This window comes from Myotis daubentonii, chromosome 11, assembly GCF_963259705.1.
Source record: "Myotis daubentonii chromosome 11, mMyoDau2.1, whole genome shotgun sequence".
In the NCBI taxonomy this organism is placed as follows: domain Eukaryota; kingdom Metazoa; phylum Chordata; class Mammalia; order Chiroptera; family Vespertilionidae; genus Myotis; species Myotis daubentonii.
The window spans coordinates 32,958,017-32,973,328 of record NC_081850.1 but is presented as its reverse complement, the minus strand read 5'-3'; the positions used below and the strand labels follow the sequence as shown (position 1 = coordinate 32,973,328).

The 15,312-nt window shown below is 42.6% G+C and overlaps 1 protein-coding gene and 1 pseudogene across 1 annotated transcript; both read right to left on the bottom strand.

Annotated features, from left to right (window-relative positions):
• Positions 1-1,853: 1,853 nt before the first annotated feature.
• INSL6 (insulin like 6) lies at positions 1,854-7,029 on the bottom strand. The gene is made up of 2 exons (XM_059658754.1): positions 6,744-7,029; positions 1,854-2,237 (listed from the first exon to the last, which is right to left on the bottom strand). The coding sequence occupies exons 1-2, from the start codon at positions 7,027-7,029 to the stop codon at positions 1,894-1,896; spliced, it is 630 nt and encodes a 209-aa protein (XP_059514737.1). The 3' UTR covers positions 1,854-1,893.
• A 3,525-nt stretch (positions 7,030-10,554) lies between these two features.
• Positions 10,555-11,508, bottom strand: LOC132212710 (nucleoredoxin-like; annotated as a pseudogene).
• Between the last annotated feature and the right edge of the window lie 3,804 nt (positions 11,509-15,312).

The window sequence follows — 15,312 nt, the reverse complement described above, 5'->3', positions numbered from 1 at the left end:
ACATGACAGACACTGACTTAATATAAAAATTAGTTAAGTAAAATGTACACAATGGCAATAATCTCATTAAAAGTGCATGAATAAAAAGATAGTGATTTAAAATAAAAATGTATTATGTGGTTTATAATATAAGTGGAAATAGAAGATCTAGTACAAATAGCAGAAAAGATAGGAGAATTGAACTATACTGTTGAAGAGGTCTTAAAATGCTTGTGAAGAGATATGTACTGCAAACAAGCAAACCACTAGTAATCATTTGGAGTTTCCATTTATGATGAAAATTCATTTACCATCCTTGCCCTAAACCCGTGGTCTGCAAACCGTGGCTCGCGAGCCACATGCAGGTCTTTGGCCCCTTCAGTGTGGCTCTTCCACAAAATACCACGTGTGGGTGCGCACGTTCAGTGCAATTGAAACTTTGTGGCCCATGTGCAGAAGTCGGTATTTTGTGGAAGAGCCGATATTTTGTGGAAGAGCCACACTCAAGGGGCCAAAGAGCCACATGTGGCTCACGAGCCACAGTTTGCCAAGCTGCAGTTTGCCGACCACTGCCCTAAACCAATTCAAAACTTCTGAGTCACCGTCAGAGGCTTTATCATTCAAGCCCACTCAAGAAAACAGAAACCAAGCCAGAAAAGATTGTCACAATAACTATATCAGTACCTTCCAAACAAAGAGTATCTTGGAGAGATTTTACAACCGAAAGAGATGAACTTTTTTTTTTAGTCCTCAATTGAAACTAAAAATATTTCTTACCAATTACTGTAATAAAACTCAAGGAATTAAAAGTGTACCCACTATTATAGGAGTGGTAATTGGTTAGTTATCTAAGTTAGTGGCACGAATGTATTGGAATACTAGAGTGAGTGTATGTCATACAGATGAATGCAGAACATTCCACAATCCATTTAAATGCAGCTTAACTGGTAAGGATGTGGAGAAAAAGGAACCCTTGTGCACTGCTGGTGGGAATGCAGACTGGTGCAGCCACTGTGGAGAACAGTATGGAGTTTCCTCAAAAAACTAAAAAATGGAACTTCCATTTGACCCAGTGATCCCACTTCTAGGAATATATCCCAAGAAACCAGAAACACCAATCAGAAAGGATATATGCACCCCTATGTTCATAGCAGCAGAATTTACAATAGCTAAGATTTGGAAACAGTCTTAGTGCCCATTAGCAGAAGAGGGGATTAGAAAACTGTGGTACATCTACACAATGGACTACTACACTGATGTAAAAAAGAAGGAACTTCTACCATTTGTAACAGCATGGATGGACCTGGAGAGCATCATGCTAAGCGAAATAAGTCAGTCGGAGAAAAATCTCACATGATCTCACTCATTTGTGGAATATAATGAACAACATAACCTGATGAACAAAAACAGATCCAGGGACAGAGAAGCATCAATCAGACCGTCAAACCTCAGAGGGAAGGCAGGGGAGGGTGGAGGGAAGGGGAAGAGATCAACCAAAGGACTTGTATGCATGCATATAAGCATAACCAATGGACATAGACACTAGGGGGGTAAGAGCATGAGGGGGGTGGGGGGCAATGGGGGGATTAGGACCCATATGTAATGCCTTAATCAATAAAGAAAAAAAATAAAAATAAAGATGAACAAGTAGTTCTTAGATGTCTACATGGATCATGCCATCTCTAATAACATCTTCAATTACAAAAATAATGAAAAATAGAGGTCAACAAAGAAAATACTGATTCCTATTATCACCATAAAGTATTGTCAGGTGCTTGCAAGTACACTTAGGTGTTCACAGCAGACAACCTACAAGGACAATTATAAAAATAAAAATAAATAAATAAAAGTAAAATAAACATATTAAGCTTTTATTAAGTTAGTATAATTCCTATGATGGTTAGTACATCTTAGTCACAACTGAGACTCCTCTTTCTTTAAGTTTTTATAATCAATATACGGAAGGCATGCAATAATAAGTTCTTCTTCTGTACATCCTCTAAGACAACACTTTTCTGAATATCCTCTGCGTACCCTTTGGGGATGATTCCCCCAAAACAATTTCCTTAAGGTTTTAATTTTGTTTGTATTTTGCTTCTGAAATCCTACAATCTCATGAACATATGAACTGATATCTTGTGATGAGGCAAGTTCTCTTGTCTTATTAGGTAGCAAGTTGGCCTTGTTATACTGATACTCAGGAGGTGACTGTATCTCCAAATTGTTTGTTGCTTCTTCCTGAGAGGCAGTAGAAGAGACTGTTGAGAGATGAGAAAAATTCTACTTTATTAAAATCATCCTCTAGCTGTAAATTTAGTCATAATACTGGAATACTAACATCAGTAAATTATTTAGAAAAAAAACAAGTAATCACATTTTAAACAATAAAATGTTTATTCAGAAGTAATATACATTTTTAAATAAAATACTTGTAGTCAGTGTTTTCCTATAAAAAGGCTTAGAAATCTGTGTACATTTTATGCAAAAACATTTTTTGAGATATTCACATGCCATAAAATTCAGCATTTTAAAGCATACATTCAGTGATTTTTTAGTGTATTCACGAGATTGTACAACCATCACCACTATGTAATTGCAGAACATTTCTATCACCCCAAAAGAAATCCCATCAGTGGTCTCTCCCATTTCCCACATCCTTCAGTCCCTGGAAACTAATCTGTTTCTATGGATTTTCCTGTTACGAAAATGAAATCATACCACATATGGCCTTTCGTGTCAGGTTTCTTTCATTTAGCATAATGTTTTCAAAGTTCATCCTTGTATGTATATATACATACTGTATAATTTACTTATGTTTATTATCTATCTTCACTATTCTGCTAGCTTCATGAGGACAGGAGCCTTTCTTTCCTGAGTGAAACTGTTCATTCACCTTTATATACCTACTAGCTGGCCAGTGCACGGATTCATGCATATTGAAAGGAAATTAATTAGAAGAAATATTTTAATATCACTATTCACCCTTTCTCTATAATAGAAGTGTCAAAACCAAATTCACGGTTGACAATGACAGATCAAAACACACATGTGTGATTGGTGCCAGCGAGAGCTTCATATGTATTGCGCATGCGCGAGTCAACTTAGCCTTTTATAGATACAGAATAAACTTGCTTAATTAGACCTGCTTTCTAATTTAGCTAAATTTTTTCCAGCCCAGTGAAGCACCCCAACTTCTCTTTCAGGTAATTGTCAGCAACACAGCAGTAAATATCAACACAAAGCATTATAGTAGATCATGAAGGGAGAACAAAGGATAAAATATTTAACTGCAGCAGTGTTTGACTATATTTTGTGCAGTGAGAAAACCTGAAGTCATTTTCAAGTTCCATCATTTCTTACTTCTTTTCAGTCAGGTCAAGTTTCTAAACGTTCTAAATCTCCGGTTTTTTCCGCCTAATGAAAAGAAAATAGGGTCCCACCGAGTCTCCAGGACTTCTATGAGGATCAAATGATATGAGGCATGGGAAAATGTTTCACAGACATTGGGTTAAAGTGTAAATGTTTCCACCTGACTATAAAGTAAGTCGTGTTCCTGGGCTGAAGAAACTCCAAGGAGGCTAGTGGCTGGGGAGAGGAAGCCGGGCATTGCTACATGATGTCATTACCCACCACCCACAGCTACTGTTTCTGGGCTGGCCATGGGGTCTTGGCAGCATTGGATGTGATTTGGTGGGCTGTTGCTCTGGGGTGGTGGCAGGGTCTGTGTCCCACTTGGGGGAAGCTGAGTGTTGCTTTGTCAGCCAGATCGGCACTGCCATTTCTCTGTAAATGGCAAGTGTGCATTACAGCAGCTCCTGCATTGAGCGTCTGCCCCCTGGTGGTCAGTGCATGTCATAGTGACCCGTTGGACAGAGGGAAGGACACTTAGCATAGAAGGACATTTATATAGAATATAGATTTTCAAGAAAAATACCTAGCCTATAAGAGGCACTCAAATGTTGTTGAATTAATATAGAGAGGGGGCCGGCATGCCCAGTTTTGATAATGATATCTAACAAGCAAACAAAAATGAAGAATACATGAATATCAAGGTAGGGGAATATGGTCAATACTAGAAGCCTGGTGCATGAAATTCATGCACTGGTAGGATCCCTAAGCCTGGATGGCAATCAGGGCCGATTCTGGCCTTCTGGCTGCTGGCCGGGGCCTTCCTTTGTTCCGTGCTGCCCCCTGGTGGTCAGCGCACATCATAGCAAGTGATCGAACTCTTGGTGTCCCAGTTGAACTCCTGAGGGGACACTTTGCACATTAGCCTTTTATATATATAGATAACTGGAACAGGTGTTATGGATTATGAAAAGCTGGTGATGAAACATTAATGGTTTCTCCTACACTAAAAACTGAGAGGCACAATACACTCAGCCAGAATTTAGAAATATCATGAAGTCACATTTTGGGGTAGGTCTTGGCGACATGGCCCATACATGCAGGATCCATAACAAAAAGTACACAATATCAGATTTAAGTTATGTATGAGTAGCTTTGAAATAAAATTTTTTTTTTAAATATCAGTGTACCAAACTATCTTTTCCAGTGTTGGAGGTAAATAGATCATCAGAAAATTAAACTGCTAGATGATTTCACTTATATATGGAATCTAAAAAACAAAATAAGCAAGCAGAACAGAAATACTCATAAAGAACATTTAGACAGTTGCTAGGTGGGAGAGGGGTTGGGAAGATGAATGAAAAAAGGGAAGAGATTTATTTTATTTGTAAAAAATACAGTTTTATTGATATCAGAGAGGAAGGGAGGTGTAGAGATAGAAACATCAATGATGAGAGAATCATTGACTGACTGCCTCCTGCACACCCCTCACTGAGGATTGAGCCTGCAACCTGGGTATCTGCCCTGACTGGGAATTGAACCATGACCTCTGGATTCATATGTTGATGCTCACCACTGAGCCACGCTGCCCGGCGACTTTTTTTTTTTTTTTAAGAAAATTGTCCCCATAGCATGCTTTGTCAAGAAAAGGGATTCCAAGCTCTTTTAAAATAACAAACTTGAGCTTGGATATCTGAAAGTAAAATTTTGACTGTAATATAGGTAGTGAAAGCACAGTATTAGATGTGAGAGAAATGTCCACCCAACATGATGTAGAAAGTGAAGGTCCTCCTTGCATGTCTGGGAGAAAAGAATAAGGAATAGGTAGTGAGGTGTACTAGGCGCATGTTACTCAAAAAGCATCATCCAACCAACAGCATCAACATCACGTCGGAGCTTGTAACATTGTAGATTCTCTAGTCCCACCCAGACCTACTGAATCAGAGTCTGTATAGTAGCAGCACCCACCAGGTGATTCATATGTACTTTAAAGTGTGAAAATCACTAAATTAATGTACAAGTGGAAGATTTCAGGGAAACACTTCTTCCTTTATAAGAGCGGGATAAAGTGAGTTTATATGTAGGTAGTTTTGATGGTGGAAAATGGTCAAAATTCAGTCTGATAGTTTCCATGGTGTCTGTCTTTAAAAGTTTCATTCCCATGGCAGCACTAATAGTGTAAGTTTCACTCATTCATTCCTTCATTAAAAAAATAAGTTAATGAGTGCCTACAATGAGACAGGCACTTTTTTTACTTTGTTTCAGTCATCTACATTAAGGTCTCTCTTTTTCTTTTCTTTCTTTTTCTTTTTCTTTTCCTTTTTTTTTTTTTTGACACGATAGTCCTTAATTTCAGAAATCTTGACTTTTGGAAAATTTGCGCAAATACATGTAATTACCTTAAAAAGACAATAATTTTAATCAGACTATGCTATGGACCGCCTATAAATAAAATTCATCTTCTTTTTGAAAAAACGGTAAACCATATGGGGCTAAAATGTGTTAGTCACAAAAATGTAAAAAAAAAACCCAAACATAGTTGGAAGATAACAATAGCTCTGGAACAAGAATATTCTTCCTAAAAACTGCTTAACAGCATTCAGGATGACTTCTACATTCAGCACAGACAACGTGCCAGGCCCTCTGCTAGGCACGTCAAGTGAAAACACGCCTGAGACGGCCGCTACCCCACGGGCCGGCACCGGAGGCTGGACTCACCGGAGTGAGGCTCGTGCGGCCGCACAGACACGGTGCTTCGAAGGACCCTCAATTTTGTTTAATGCTCAACTGTCTTGAAATTCTCAATAACTTGATCTTTGAACTTTTAAGTGACGTCTGGTGGGACTCTGGGCCGTGTGTGAGCAGAGGAGATAGGCACGAGAAAAGGGGATGGAGGTGGGGTGGGGGGGGGGGGCTTTATATTTTTGCAACCTCCGTGGTCCTTTCCTGCCTCTTGCACTTGGGCCGGGACAATCATGAAGCCGGTCCGCCGGCGAGTCCGGTAGAGCCGAGTGTCACTCCTGTGCTAGACGGAGAGTGGAGGCGCCACGGGAAGGTCAGTGGCGGCCCACGGGGGGAATGATACCCGGGTTAGCCTTTGCAGGACAAGTGGAGTTTGCCGGGTGACAAGGGTACTCCGGAAAGGGAAGGCTAGTGGCGAGCAGCATTCGTGCACACATGTGTGGATTTACATATGTACACTTATTTCCCCTCAGTTAAAAAAAAAAAAAAAAAAGGCAGCTTCTTAGAGATTTTGTATATCCACAATACCCTGGCTTATAATTTTCGTTTTTAAATCTACCTGTGTACTAGGCACACAGTCCATTTCTTGGGGGAAGGTCGCCATCGGGCCGAGCAGATTCAGGGATAAGAAATATACAGAGAGTCCAACACGCCTTTGGTTTAGAGACGGTTACCTGCGTCTGTGCCTCTCCCCCGGGCCCGGAAAGCATTTGGGGAGCTTTTCGCCCGGCCAGGGAGGAAGCTTCCCACCTTCTCCATGGCCTGGAGAGCCAGCTGCTTTCTGAAGGGCGTGTTCTCCATGAAGTGGCTCCAGTCGGCATCTCCACAGAGTTTCACGATGCCTCTCAGGAGGTGCCTGCCGCACAGCTTTCGGGCTCCGCTCGCGTAGCTTTGCTCTTGGGAGAACCGAACCAGCAGGAGCCCGAGCCACAGCGGGCACAGGCGGAGGAGCGCAGACATCCCTCACACCGCCCTCTCCCCCGAGATAGGCCAGCCACGCGCGTGCGCTAACCGCTTCCTGGCCCTGCGCCGGAGCTGGGCACGTGCACACGCATGCGCGTGCACCCGTAGGTCTACTGAGCATGTGCACACGCATGCGCGCACACCTGGAGGTCTACTGAGCACGTGCGGACCTCGGGGACGTCGTGAGAACACCGGCAGGAGGTGGCGCGAGATGGTGGCTGGGCCTGGGCTTCCCGCGCTCCCCCTGGCTCTGAGGCGGTGGTAAGTAACATGGTTGCTTTCCTTTTTCTTGCCTCCCTCACTAGGGAGACGAATCAAATGTAACACAGGCCCCAGTTAATGGGAAAAAAGCCACAAAGGATGTGTTGTTCCTTCCAGGGTAGCCTTTTTTTGAGTGGTTGTTAGCGGGGCATCACTTCCTCAGAGAAGGCGCCCCTTTCCTTCACGGTGTTTACCTCAGGAGGTTGGTTCACATTGGCGTGCTTATGCAGTAACTTCTTCCTCTGACCCCCCAGCTTCAGGAAGGCAGGGCCTGTGTTTGCTGTCCTTGTCCCTTGTGCCTCGGGGCCTGACGCATAGTTGACAGTGAAATATGTTGAAACGTAACCTGTGCGAGCGTATGTGTAATGTGTATTTTAAAGTCAGACTCAAAGCTGCTTCAGAAAATGTCTACCCGCTCCACAGGGAGAAATGGGTCTCGGGTGCCTGAGATGGTAATCTGGTTCTTTTGGTTATAGATTATAGAGGACTGTCTATTGCCATATGGTAATTAGTCCGTGGCAGGGACTCGTAGAGGATTTGCCTTCTAAGAAATACAGAATTTTGTTAAATTAGGAGGGAAAGGGCAGGAAAGAGCAGTGTAGTTTCTTTCTATAGGTCGCGTTGTCACGACTTTTTTTTTAGTGTTGGCTATGAAACCGGTACGACGACCCGCCACGAGGGGGCAGTCAGGGGCCGTCTCAGGAGTAACCGGTTTAAGGCTGACACAGCCTTGCAGTGGTTCTCAACCTTGGCCGCACATTAGAATCACCTGGGAGTCTTTTTAAAATCCTGATTTCTGGGCCTCATCCTCCGGAAATTCTGTTTCTTTGTTATGGGGTGGGGCCACAACATTAGTAACAAAGAAACAGAATTTCCGGAGGATGAGGCCCGGAAATCAGGATTTTAAAAAGATTCCCAGGTGATTCTAATGTGCGCCAGCGGTTGTCAATGATATTCTCCATTTCCCTTCACATTTTAATTTTTCTCTCCCCCTTTCTTTCTGCCTCCTGACTCTGTCTTTTTCTCCATTTTCCCTTCCTCCAGCTTTGCCCTGCTTTCCCAGTGGCATCCATGAATACTGTTAAATTAACTGGCAGTCAGATATTTCTAAAGGTTGATGTGATCTGATTAGCTTGATTTCATTGCCTTCCTTAAAAAACAACTAATGTCCAAACTACAGTGGGCTATGAGTCCTAGTCAGAACTTTATCAGCGAAACCCTGTGAAAAAGGAAAATATTTGTTATAACTAAGAGGAAGATTCAAAACACACACACACACACACACACACACACACATTAAGCAATATGTGTCAGAAACTGGCAAATTTGATTTATATTCTCATTCTCTTTGCACTTGCTATACCCTTGCCCTGCTTTGTATTTCTTCTTATCATTCATTACAAACTAACATGCTATATATTTTACTTCTCTATATGTTTACTATTAGTCTCTCCCTACCAGAACGTGAGCTCCATGTAGGCAATGATTTTATTAATTTTGTCTACCTTGATATCATTTTCTTGAACAGTGCCTGGCACATAGTTGGTTCTCAGTGATAATTTAACGTTAATAATTATAACTAATAATATCAATAACAAATAATAAGTGACATGTTAATATCAACAATCATATCACATTTGGTGAATGAATGAAAGAATAACTGAATAAGCTTCCTAAGAATTGACTACTTGTTCCTTTATATCCTATTTTATGTTTATGTCATAATTATAGTTCCTTGTTGCACTATGGTGAATTTTGAAAAAAAAATCATGTACTAGTAATTATCTCTTCTCTATTAGTTGTAAGCTCATTGAGGAGTGGAACTTTTTTTTTTAATGTATAAGGATGCCTGCTTTATTTCCTACTAAGTGACTGCATTTCAGGCTGGTGACATCAAGTAACAGTCTAATTACCAGCTAATTTTGTACCTCTGAACTACACATCAGCAATCCAGTTCAGACAGGAGCAATAATGTTACAGCTAACTGGGGGCTGGGTTTTCCAAATAAATGGTCTTGGTTGGCAGAGTCCTGTAGAGTGGAACCAATGGTAAGGCCTGGGGTTGCTTTAAAGACCCCGACACCTGGTTGAGAGAGGCTAGTCCTGTGCAGGTTCCTAGGCGAAGCCCTCCATCCCAAATGCTAAGAACACAGATGTTATTCTCCTTTTTGTGGTCAGTTAAGCCCAAATAAGGAGCCAAGTTAGCAGGGCCTAGGAAAGTGGACCCAAGACATACTCTTCATTGACATGTCTTCTGCCCTCATTCCAACCCATGGGCACAGCTTTTCCTGCAGGTTCTTAGGAAAAAACTAGGCTTCTGGTAAGTAGTCTCTTTTTAGTTCTGCTTTGAAAAGAAAAGGGAATGACAGGGGTAACCAAAGTTGGGCACAGGCACCTCAGCAGAGTTCATGTAGTCTCAGCCCAGAGGAATGCACTGGGGAGGCGGTGCTCCTCTAAGAACCAGGGCCAGATGCATCTTCTTAGAAAGATGTTGGAGGGGAAGAAGTTATTAACAAAATTCCAAGCTAGTAGGGGCTGTTTGTATGAGAAGGCAGAAACTTAAAGAAGGTCAAGATCAAGGAAGAAAGAGAGATAAGAAAGGAATGAGAAGCTCTTAGTCCATGGTAAGAGCTCAATCAAAGCAAGCAGTTACTATATGAATCACCAGAGAAGAACACAAACTTCCTTTGAAATCTGAGATCCCTGCCCAAGTGCCATTTGACAAGCTAGTGTTTTCCCCTCAGACCAAAACAGACTAAGTTACCTAGAAAAAGATTTCTCACCAGAAGCTCTAAGCTGAGGCCTAACGAGGCGGCCCTATCCCTGTTCCACCTTTGTCACTGAACTGTGTGAGCCAGAGCACGGATGCACTGTCCCTTCTTGCTCACTGGGCAGGACACCTTGGCAAATACTTCACCAAGAGCTGGTGACTGAGAGAGTGAGTGATGCAGCACCAGCTCTGGCCAGGTGTGGGCGCCCGTGAATCGCAAGCAGCGTCTCCAAACATGGTGGATTCCTATGTTGCTGAGAGGATGAGCACCCTAGGGTACTAACTGAGAAGCTAATGCAGAAAACGGTACCATAGAGAGGCTGGACACTTGGGTTATGTGATTCAGGACACGCTGGAGAAGTCCATGGGTATAAGGAAGGAAGGGAAGGAGGAAAAGAGGGAAAGAGGGGAAAACTGAGTTTTAAGTAATGTCTCATGAGGCCGGAGGCCCACTAGTTGGACTCTTGTTTGAGCTTTTCTTCTAGGAGTCATTCAAGAGCCTTCTGCAATGGTAGGGCTGATCTCCTCCACATCCATCATGTACTTGACACAGACTGCCATGTCCAGTAGCCTCTGGCAGGTTGTTGTAATCTCTCAGGGAGTCAATCATATCATCCTCCTCCACCATGAAGAACAGAAGTGGTGCCTCCCTTTTGGCTTTGTACTTGGCAGTGATCTTCTCAGCTATTGGCTGGATCACCTGCTTGGCCACCTGGGACTTCCCATCATCCTCAGAATCTACAAAAAGGATGAGGCCAGGGCTCCAGGGCATTGGAGTCAGACAGCTCTGAGCACAGGCATGATGTTCCATGGGAACTCCCTGCAGTTCTTGCCCTCGGTCAGCACCTCCACTGGACCCTGCAGGTCCAGCATGATGAGGGTGGGAATGCCTTGGATTCTATACAGCCAGTTGAGGCACAACGCTGGGCCTCCTCAGTGTAGGGGACAGCAAGCCAGGGCATCTCACTGAAGTACTATTTAAATATAAGTCCTTTGACCTGTCTGCACTAACAAGGATGACTTCAAATTTCTGACCTGCCTTCTTGATCTTCCGGTAGGATTCCACCAGGACCGGGGTGAGGCTTTGGCAGGGGGGACACCAGTGTACGGAGAAATAGACTTCCACGTGAGACCCCTCCAGGCTGCTATTCTCCATTATTTCTAAGCAGGAGCCCTGCAATGACTTCCCTGAAAAAACGGTTTAGGTCCCCAAGGGAATTCCAAATTTTCTGGGTCGCCATGAATCACCAGCAGCCCATTCCTACACATGATCTTCCCAGTGGTGGCATCCAAGAATATTAGTGATGAATGTTGGAAATTTGATATTTGTTCCAAAGTTTAAGCTTCCTGTAGGGCATTGTCAACCAAGACATGTCACGCAGGAAGTCCTGCTATTGCTGCTGGTCCTGGTCCAAGGACACAAAGACATTTCTAGGCAGCACTGGGGTTCTGGCTCCATGACCACCAGCCAATCCCTCCTCCCCTCAGGCTCACAGCCTCTGGCCCAAGCCTCTGTATTCCCTTGTCCTGGCTCAGGCGGCCATAGAAAGTGGCTAGGCTGGCATTAAGCTGCGCGCAGGGGGGCGCTCAGGCTGCAGCCAAAATAGAGCAGCGAGTGTAATCCACCTCCTTGTTGCTTCTTGTCATCAACTTCTCAGGGAGTATCTCCCTCCTCCATAAAGTCCTACATCCTGGCCCACTGCGGCGGGCAATCAGACTGCAGTGGCACGGCTCCCTGGGTCTGCACAGTGGGTGAGGCCACAGTGGTGTCGGAGGCAAGAGTCAAGAGCCAGGGGTGGAACTATTTTTGTTTAATATTTATTATCCAAGCCTAAGACAGTACCTGCTAAACATTTAATGAATGAATGAACACATTCTGCCTTACAAATACTACTTGCAATATTAGCAAGATTCAATGAATTTAGTGAATTGAACAAATTATTAGTGAAATGATTTATTTTGAATGAATAAATTACTGTTATTACTGAATGAATTCCTGCCTGACTTATTTGTTTCCCATCCTAGCTATCTTATTCCAGAACATTGTCATAAAATGGGAGCTTCCCAGTAAAACACATTTGAGTATTTATAAATAAGAATTTCATTTATGAAAGATAAAACATGGGGTTGTTAGGAATTATACTGGAATATTTGTTTCTCAACTTATTTTAGCATTTTGTGTTGATTTTTTTAAAATAATTAAATCTTTATTGTTCAGATTATTAGAGTTGTTTCTCTTCCCCCCCCCCCCCCATAGCTTCCCTCCACCCGGTTCCCACTGTCCTCATCCATAGGTGCACAGTTTTTGTCCAGTCTCTTCCCACATCCTCCCCCACCCCTTTCCCCCCCAAGAATAGTCAGTCCACTCCCTTTCTATGCCCCTGATTCTATTATAATCACCAGTTCATTCCGTTCATCAGATTATTTATTCACTTGATTTTCAGATTGACTTGTTGATAGGTGTGTATTTGTTGTTCATAATTTGTATCTTTACCTTTCTCTTATTCTTCCTCTTCTTAAAGGATACCTTTCAGCATTTCATATAATACTGGTTTGGTGGTGATGAACTCCTTTAGCTTTTCCTTATCTGTGAAGCTCTTTATCTGACCTTCAGTTCTGAATGATAGCTTTGCTGGGTAGACTAATCATGGTTGTAGGTTCTTGGCATTCATCACTTTGAATATTTCTTGCCACTCCCTTCTGGCCTGCAAAGTTTCTGTTGAGAAATCAGCTGACAGTCGTATGGGTACTCCCTTGTAGGTAACTGACTGTCTTTCTCTTGCTGCTTTTAAGATTCTCTCTTTGTCTTTTGCTCTTGGCATTTTAATTATGATGTGTCTTGGTGTGGTTCTCTTTGGATTCCTTTTGTTTGGGGTTCTCTGCGCTTCCTGGACTTGTAAGTCTGTTTCTTTCATCAGGTAGGGGAAGTTTTCTGTCATTATTTCTTCAAATAGGTTTTCAATATCTTGCTGTCTCTCTTCTTCTGGCACCCCTATAATTTGCATGTTGGTACGCTTGAAGCTGTCCCAGAGGCTCCTTACACTATCTTCGTATTTTTGGATTCTTTGTTTGTTTTGCTTTTCCAATTGGGTGTTTTTTGCTTCTTCGTATTTCAAATCGTTGACTTGATTCTTGCGATCCTCTAGTCTGCTGTTGGAACTCTGCATAATATCCTTTATTTCAGTCAGTGTATGCTTAATTTCTAGTTGGTCCTTTTTCATAACCTCGATGGTCTCACTAGATTTCTTGAGGATCTCACTACATTAATCGACGGTCTCACCTGTCTTTTTGAGTGTCTTACTAAATTTGTCAGCGGTTTCTAGAAAGTTCTTGAAAAACCTTAAAAGTGTGGTTTTGAACTCTATATTCAATAGTTTGCTTTCCTCCATTTCTGTCATTTGTGTCCTGTTTCTTTGTCTCCGCATTTTGGCTGCTTCCCTGTGTTGATAGAGTGGCTTTGTATGCGAGGTGTCCTATAGGGCCCAGTGGCTCAGCCTCCCCAGTTACCTGAGGTGGACACTCTTGGTGCACCCCTATGTGGGCTTTGTGTACAGTCCTGTTGTAGTTAAGCCTTGATTGTTGTAGGTATCACTGGGTGGAATTGACCTCCAGGCCAATTGGCTGTGAGAATCAGCTGTGTCTGCAGTGGGAGAACTTCTGTGCTGGAGACACCCCTCCGGGGCAAGACTTGTTTCAGTGGGACTTTGGTGCTCACTGAGTCTGCCCCCTGAATGTGTCCTTTGTGGATCTGAGGAGCTGCAATCTGGATGGTCCCACTTTGACCACCAGGCACACTGGCTCCTGGATCTCTAAGGAGGTGCAAATTTAGCCTCTGCCTGAGGCTATCCAGCAGGAGCCAGGTGTGAAGCAATGCAAGTTGCCTGGGGCCTTGGGCCAGCTGCAATTTGTTAGGTAATTTTCAGATTGCAAAGGGCCAGGCCTTTCATATGCAAAAGCCTCCGTGTGTGGCTTGTGGCTTGGGCGGGGCGGGGTCCCAGGGGATCAACAGGGCGGAGCAAGCAGCTATGGCTGCCCTCAGAGGTCCTGCTTCTCAGTGTCCCGGCAATCACTGCAAGCACCTCCGAGAGAAAGCCGCCCTCGAGTTCCCACCAATGCCAGACAGTCCAGTTTCTCCCGTATGAGTCTGGGTCTCCAGAGACTCGCCCAGAACTGGAGCTCAGAGCTTGAGCCTCCCTCCCAATTGAAAAAGACAACTGTGTCCTCAGCCGGCAGCCCTCTCCGCATGCGCCTCTGTACCTCTGTACTTCCACACCGCACCTCCTTTGAGTCTCGGTATGCTTTTATCTTTCCTTCTAGTTGTAGAATTTCCACTCAGCCAGCCTTCCTGTGGTTTTGGATGATGTCCGTTCCATCTTTTAGTTGTATTCTTTATTTATTTATTTATTTTTTAGTTGTATTCTTGAAGTGGTTGTGCGAGGCAGCAATTTCCGGTGTTTACCTATGCCGCCATCTTGTTTTTGTTTTTTTTCTGTGTTGATATTTTGATGTGGAAACTAGGATTCCCATGTCTTAGTCCTTAAAATTTTTAGTTTAGGATGTTAATTGTGGGTAGGATGAATTATAATAAATAAAATAATTGCTTGGTTATAATACAAGTAATGTCTCCTTTACTTACTTTTTTGCTTTCTGTCCAATTATTTATTTGTCTTCCCTACTGTAATGCGGTTTTATTACACTTTATTCTTGGTGTTTACAGCAAGTATGTATCAGTAATATGTATTCAAAGATAGGTTTTTACATTTTCTTTAAAAATTTTTCAAAATTAAAGTTTATAATCAATATTATTTATATTATTTTCACGTGTACAGTATAGTTGTTAGACAATCATGTACTTTACAAAGTGATTTCTTCCGATATTTCCAGCACCCACCTGGCAACATACTTATTACAATATTATTGACTATATTTCCTATGTTGTGGTTACATTCCCATGACTATTTTGTAACTACCAGTTTGTATTTCTTAGTTCCTTCACCTTTTTCACCCAGCCTCCCAACCCCCCACACATCTGGCAACTATCAGTCTGATCTTTGAGTGTTTGTATTCTGTTTGTTCATTTATTTCACTCTTTTATTTTCCACATATAAATGAAATCATATGGTATTTATCTTTCTCTGTCTGATTTATTTCACTTAGCATACCCTCTAAGTCCATCTGTGCTGTTGCAAATGGCAAGGTTTTATTCTTTTTTATGGCCAAGTAATATTCCATGGTTTCTCTGTACTGCTG